The following is a 7241-nucleotide window of genomic DNA, read 5'->3' as shown; positions in this document are numbered from 1 at the left end:
GCCCCGGGATGCAGAGCTAATGACGGCAGAGCCAGGGTTCGGACGTGACCCCTTCCCAGGCGGGAGGAAGGGCCTGGAGCTGGGCCCGTCCTGTCCTTGGGGCCAGGTCGGGGCTCGGGGAGGCCACCGGCCTGGGACCTGGGCTCCACAGGGCAGTTCTGCGTGAGGGTCCAAAGCCATCCAGGGACAGAGGTGCCAGGGAGCCCAGCGAGGGGGTAGGGTCTCCACAGCTCAGCTGCCCTGAGGATCCAGAGTGGGCTGGGGTCACCCAGGTGCCCAGCAGAACCCTGGATGCTGGCCCAGCCCTGGGGCCGGGATTCACGATTCACTGGGCCCGGCGCTGCCTGGGCATCGGGTTCTCAGAACCGTGCCCCCCACCCTCCAGCCCCTGCCTCCTCCGGGAGACCTGAGTGTGCGCCCCCAGCTCTAAGGAAATGCAAACGCTCTAAGCTTCCGACCCCAAGCCCCAGCATCCAACAGGCTCGGTCAGAAGCCTGCAGCCGGAGCGCGGGTCAGTGTGCAGACGCCCCCAGCACTGCAGTGGAGTGTGGCAGGAGTGCCCCTGCCGGGCTGTGCTCCACCTTGCAAGAAAAGTAACAAAAAACTACAGGCAAACAAAGGGATACATTCAAGTACGCAAAACTGAATCTCGTTTGTAGACCTCAGACACCGGGTCCTGGGGGCAGGACACAACAAACACTGGCGGCCCCTTTCCCTGCGCTCGCCCATCCTCTGCCCCACTTCTGGGCACCAGTCCCGCCCCTGGGGTTTTACCACACTTGGCCTGGCCCAGACAGCGACGCCCAGCCTCAGGGGCTAGGAACTCCCATGGATCCACCCTCGCGGGGAATGTGCTGATTACTGATAAACAGGGGAGGTCCTGGCAGCAATCACCTGGACCAAAGCCCTCTGTCTTGTGGCGCCCAGGAAGGCGGGTCAGGACACACGCACAGGAGCAGCAGGGGAGCGCATCCCTGGGGACCGCGCCATGTGGGCCAGCTGGTGGTTCTGGCCCCTGGTGGCCGTCTGCACTGCGGACCAGTTCCGGAACACAGCGGAGAGGATCATGCAGGGCACGCCTGTCATTGACGGGTAAGCAGCCCCCCATGTGACGGCCCCGGGGGTCCGGGCGGGGGGCGCTAGGGTCGAGGCTCATGTGCCCTTGACCTGAGACAGGAGCTGCCCTGTCTCCAATGGGACTCAGTTTCTCCAACTGCACTATGGCCTTTGCCCTTTGCTGGACTCAGTTTTTTTGTGGGCTCTCTCAGGGCCCCAGAGACTTCAGTACATGAGGGCCTGTGGGGAACGCGGCAGGAAGGAGGTGAATAGTGAGGCCCCCAAGGCCTCAGCATCTCCCGGGACAGCCCACAGCCTGGACCCCTGGGGGCTGGATCCCAGCTCAGAGTGGGGCTGGGGCTGGGGGCCGTTGGGGCCTGGCCCAGGGTCCTGTGTCACAGGAAGTGCAGGTGAGGGTGGTGTCTGCTGTGGCCCTTGGGGGACCCTCTCGTCAAGCCCACCCCTCGCTCCATCCACCTGGGGTGACCCCATCAGGCCTGTGCGCCCGGCTTGACCTCACCGAGGCATCTCACGCTTCAGTGCCCCAGACCAAGCTCCTGGGTGCCCACTCCCCCTGCCCCTCTTCCAGCCAAGACCCTGGTGACACCTTGTCACTCTCTCCCTGATGTCACAGCCAACCTGGCCGCGCCTGCCCCCTTCACTTACCCTCCACCCCCGCCCCTGTGCCTCTGACTGCCCCCTCCTGTCCCTGGCCTGAGGTCAGGTCTCCGCACTGCAGCCAGAGGAAGTCTTGGAGACACAAGTACCAGCCCCTGCCCTTCCAGCTCCAACTCCCACAGAGCTCAGAGCAGTAGCCGGAGTCCTTCCAGCGGCCCCCAGGGCCCCTCGATGCTGCAGGCAGGCCTGGCACTGCCCTTGCCGCTCCCGCCCCCAACTCCTCGGGGCTCTCCCAGCCCTGGGAAGGACGCCACCTGTACACACACACTCCCGCCCCACCTGCTCTTTCCCACCGGGTGCTGGGAAAGTTGGGGTACCCACTTGCCCAGGCTTTATGGGACAAAAGCTCTGCAAGAAAAGCAGAGAAAACAGGTGTCTCATCACATAAGACTGGCAGGGAAATGAGGGGCAGCCCTAGATAAGGAAGCAGCCATCAGGGGTCAGAGTGCACCCTTCCCTCCCTCCCTCAGTCCTCCCCTGGTCCCTCCCCTCCCCCTCCTTCCTGGACCTCCCATCCCCCTGCCTGCCTCTGAGGGTCCTCACATGGCTGGGTCTCCTCACAGGCATAGGAAGTTTGCTGCAGAGGCCGCTGTCCTTTGCTCGCATCCGGGAGGCCCTGCTGTCTGGCAGGTCTGGGCTCAGGGACCGGGCATCCCAGGTCAGCAAGGACAGGTAGAATATGCCAACAAAATGAATGTTCCTTCCTTCCGGGGGACTCAGGGTGGCTGGGCACACGGAGAGGGGCTCCGAGTTTAGGTGCTGGGAGCTGTCCAGATGTCCATGTGAGGGGTAAGATGGCTCAAAGAGCCCAGACAACCAGGAGTACTCAGGAAGCTGGGATTTGGGGAGCTGGGATTATCCAAAGTCTTAGAAGGCCAAGACTAGGCTGACAGAATCAAAACCAGTTAGTATTAGCTACTCCTGTGGGTAAGAGAGACCCAAATAAGTAGCTTCAACAACAGAGCAGTCTGGACGGAGTCCTGGCATGGCATTCCATAATGGTGTGGCCACCATTCCCACAGTTACCTCATGATTTAATACGGCTCCAGCCATCACATCTGTAAGCCGTAGCTGGCCTAAGTGTGTGTTTGGCTGTCGTTTCTAGCACTTCCCAGCACTCGGAATCCTCCCCTCTCCTCTTTGGGCAGGGTCCTCTGTCACAGCTGAGGATGCTACCCAGGCCACACAGATAAGGAGGGCAGATCCGTCAGCCTCCAGAACAGACTCCAAGATGTGGTGTTGACCTTAGCGCGGATACCTACAAAGGGAGGACAGGCTGAGGCGAGGAGGGAAGAGCAAAGCGGAGGCAGCTGGAGCGTGGGGCTGGATTTCCTAGAGGGGCAAAGGAGTGAAGTCCTGCTCAGCGCTGCCTTGGGGACAGTGACCAGGGCCAGCCCCCCCCCAACTCTGCAGTGAAGCAGTGACCTCGCCTCCCTGGAGCTCATCCACCCCTCAGTCAGCAAAGGCGTCCTGACCACCAGCCCATGCCCAGCAGTCAAACCTCACACCGGGGGCCATGGCCACCTTGCTGTGGAAGAGCCCACCCCAGGGGGCCGGACGACGTAGGCCGTCACGGCGTTAACATTGTCAGTGAGCCTCACAAGGCAGCCCCGTGTGTGTGTGTGTGTGTGTGTGTGTGTGTTACAGATGAGGAAACAGACACCGGGGAGGGAGCCAGGGCTGGGGGTGGGAACTAGGTGTGGGCGAGGGTCCTGGGGAGAGTGGGCATGGCTGCTGGGCTGGGGAGGAGGGGTGGATGGGAGGGCCCGCAGTGGGAGCAAAGCCCCCTCCGGGCTGTCCTCACAGCCCCCTTGTCACCAGGCTAGGCATCCGCTGGTCGGCTCCCTGCACGTCCCGGGCGTGTGTGCCCGTTGGCTGGTAAAGCCAGATGCCGACTGGTGGGCCAGGGCTGGGCCTGAGACTCTGAAATTCTAATCAGCTCCCAGGGGCCGAGGCCCGTGCCGGCACCTGGAGCTCATGGCTCCCAGCAGTCTCTCCCCTTGGGGCTGCTCCTGGATGCAGGGAGGAATGTGCCCCACGGGTCCTGCCCCGGAAGACCCCCAGCAGCTGTTGAGAGCCCTCCCTGTCCCCTGCCCCTCGTCCTGCCTGTCTAGTCCCCTCCTCCCCTCTCCCCGCACCTCACCTCCTCCTCCAATGCACTCACCGCCTACCAGCTCCTGGGAGAACTTCAGAGGGCCTGTCCTTTGGAAGCACAGAGGGATCTTCTTGGAAATGGTGCAGGACTGTCCCCAGGGACAGAGGCAGCAGAGGGCCTCTGGGGCCCCCAAATCCCACACTGGTGCCCTGCTCCCATGGCTGCCCCCCAGGGTAGGCCACGCCCCACACTTCCCCACCCTCTCCTTGCAGCAGAAGCATTTCATCTTTTTTTTTTTTTTTTTTGGCTGTACGCGGGCCTCTCACCGTTGTGGCCTCTCCCGTTGCGGAGCACAGGCTCCGGACGCGCAGGCTCAGCGGCCACGGCCCACGGGCCCAGCCGCTCCGCGGCACGTGGGATCTTCCAGGACCGGGGCACGAACCCGCGTCCCCTGCATCGGCAGGCGGACTCTCAACCACTGCGCCACCAGGGCAGCCCAGGATTTCATCTTTAATCTGTGAATCTCCCTCAGGCCTGCACTCAGCAGCCCCACGTCAACCAGCCTTGTTCGTGGAGATTGTTTCAACTCCAAGCTCCCCCTCCCTCCACGATTTTGAAGCCAAGCCGGCATCTGCCCTCCCTCTCCCCCCAGTGAAAGGCTCCGGGAGGGAAGACCTGTCCACTTAGGGCTCAGTTCAGTGGCCTGGCCTGGGGGTGCAGCCAGCTGAGAAGCTCACCTGTGCTCAGGTGTGCTCAGATGACAGCAGTCACCCTGCGACCTCCCTAGTCTTCAGCCCATGAGAAGAGGAGCTGGAGAAGGCACAGCCTGCCCGGGAGGCAGCTCGGGGGGCCCGGGTCCAAGGGGCCTCCTGACCTGCCCCTGACCCCTCCGCCTGGCCCCTCCAGGCACAATGACCTGCCCTGGCAACTGCTGAAACTGTTCAACAATCAGCTTCAGGACCCGAGGGCCAACCTGACCAGCCTGGCCCACACGCACACCAACATCCCCAAGCTGAGGGCTGGCTTTGTGGGTGCCCAGGTATGGTCGGGCCTGGAGCCTGAGGCGCTGGAGCCTATCGCCTCCTCTCTTGCTGCCCCTCCCTGGTGGCGGCGTACGGCCCCGGGCCCTTAGAGGGGGCTCCGATAGCCACTCAGGCTGTGGGGAGGGCTTCCGTGGCTAGAGGGAAGCCAGAGCTCGTGTGCCTGGGGCCCAGCTCCTGAGCTCCCAGCACCTCCCCCCGTGACCCCCCCAGTTCTGGTCTGCGTACACGCCCTGCGACACCCAGAACAAGGATGCCGTGAAGAGGACGCTGGAGCAGATCGACGTCATCCACCGCATGTGCCAGTTGTACCCCGAGACCTTCCTGTGTGTCACCGACAGCACAGGTGGGTGCCGGCGCCCACCAGCCCCGGTCCTGAGCAGGGGCTGCTGCACCGCTCTGCGGTTTGTTTCACGTGGAAGCCAGTCCCCACACCCGACACCCAGGCACACGTGTCGCCCGGTGCCCACTGCCCCTGGCCGGGCTCTCCTTGCAGGCATTCGGCGGGCCTTCCGGGAGGGAAAGGTGGCCAGTCTGGTCGGCGTGGAGGGCGGCCACTCCATCGACAGCAGCCTGGGCGTCCTGCGGGCGCTCTACCACCTGGGCATGCGGTACCTGACTCTCACCCACAGCTGCAACACGCCCTGGTGAGCAGCCCCGGGGGGCCGGCCGGGCGGGAGGGTCTCAGAGCAGGGACCGCCCCGGCACCTGTCTCTCCTCCTGAGGGTCCTGAGGTGGGTGGGCCCGGACAACCACTCTGCCCCTCGGGCGCCTGCCCTCTGCTCTCCCAGGGCCGACAACTGGCTGGTGGACACGGGAGAGGACGAGGCCCGCAGCCAAGGCCTGTCACTCTTTGGGCAGGTGAGTGGGGGGGCGGGGCCTTGGTCACCCTCAGAGGACCCGGCCTGTCACCTGTTTCCTCAACTGTGAGATGGGCCAGCAGGACGGGCCTGCCACTGGAACCCACTGGTCATTAGAGTGGCCTCCAGTCTTTCAGCCCCTGAAGGGCTTGTTGACACCTGGCCAGTGCCCTTCCCCACACCTGGACTTCCCAGGCGGCCGCCAGAAACCCCAGAAGGTCGTGTGAACCCAAGCGTGCACGGCACAGCCTGCCTGGTCCCAGGGTGCTGGCTGAGACCCTCCAGGCTGTGCGGGTCCCCTGAGCCCCGTCCCCCCTCAGAGTGTCGTGAAGGAGATGAACCGACTGGGCATCATCATCGACTTGGCCCACGCGTCCATGGCCACCATGAAGGCTGTGCTGCAGCTGTCCAAGGCCCCCGTGGTCTTCAGCCACTCCTCGGCCTACAGTGTGTGCCAGCACCGGCGCAACGTGCCCGACGACGTGCTCCAGCTGGTGGTGAGAGGCTGGGCCGGGGCCGTCCGCTCCTGGGCTGGCCCCCGCGGCCTGGCCGCCCTGCCCACGGTGCCGCCCTCTCTCCCGAGCAGAAGGAGACGGGCAGCCTGGTGATGGTGAACTTCTACACTGACTACGTTTCCTGCAGAGCGGAGGCCAACTTGTCCCAAGTGGCAGGTGGGCGGGGCTGAGCGGCCGGGGCTCCGGGCCGGGACCTCTCGCAGGGCCCTCACGTGCCGCCTCTCCGCAGATCACCTGGACCACATCAAGAAGGTGGCGGGGGCCGGAGCCGTGGGCTTGGGTGGGGACTACGATGGTGTGTCCAGGTGAGGCGACACCCCCTCCACGTGCTGTGAGGGGCGGGGTGGGGGCGCCCAGGCCCTGCCCCCCGGGATGCCGAGCCTGGCTTTCTCCACCCGCATCTCAGGCTTCCCTCGGGGCTTGAGGACGTGTCCAAGTATCCAGACCTAGCCGCCGAGCTGCTGAGGAGACAGTGGACCGAGGCAGAGGTCAAGGGTGTCCTGGCAGACAACCTGCTGAGGGTCTTCGAGGCGGTGGAGCAGGTGAGCGGCCCCGCAATCCCCGCGCCGCTGACCCCCTCCTGCCCTCAGGCAGGCAGCTGACCTGCATCTTTCCCCAGGCGCGCAGTCACACACAGGCTCCCGGCGAGGAGCCCATCCCCTTGGGCCAGCTGGAGGCCTCCTGCAGGACCAGCTACGGCTACTCAGGGGCCCCCAGCCTCCACCTCCAGCCGGGGGCCCTGCTGGCCTCCCTTGCACTCCTCGTCCTCTGCCCGTGTCGCCTCTGACACCCTGGGTGCTAGAACGGCAGCGACTCCCCGTGCGCTCACACTGGCCTGTCCTGGGCAGGCACCTGCGCTCCCCTGGGCGGCACAAAACACAGGCACGGCGGGACCCTCAATAAAGTCGCCGATCCTTTGAGTCTCGTGTCATCAGCACCCTGGACCTGGAGGGGGCTCCTGGCTGGACACCAGACACAGGAGTGCCTGAGTCCTGAA

The 7241-nt window shown here is 64.7% G+C and overlaps 1 protein-coding gene across 1 annotated transcript; it reads left to right on the top strand.

Moving 5' to 3' along the window:
* Positions 1 to 988: 988 nt before the first annotated feature.
* Positions 989 to 7031, top strand: DPEP1 (dipeptidase 1; the record flags this gene model as incomplete). The annotated part of the gene is made up of 10 exons (XM_082862041.1): positions 989 to 1092; positions 4736 to 4868; positions 5083 to 5215; positions 5366 to 5516; positions 5661 to 5730; positions 6050 to 6226; positions 6316 to 6400; positions 6474 to 6549; positions 6651 to 6786; positions 6864 to 7031. 10 exons carry the CDS (start codon positions 989 to 991, stop codon positions 7029 to 7031), a joined length of 1233 nt encoding a protein of 410 aa, XP_082718167.1.
* Between the last annotated feature and the right edge of the window lie 210 nt (positions 7032 to 7241).

The sequence above is a fragment of the Leucopleurus acutus genome (assembly GCF_964270905.1).
Source record: "Leucopleurus acutus genome assembly, chromosome: 20".
NCBI classification, from domain to species: domain Eukaryota; kingdom Metazoa; phylum Chordata; class Mammalia; order Artiodactyla; family Delphinidae; genus Leucopleurus; species Leucopleurus acutus.
The sequence above is the reverse complement of the archived record's forward strand: the minus strand, read 5'-3'. Positions and strand labels throughout refer to the sequence as shown.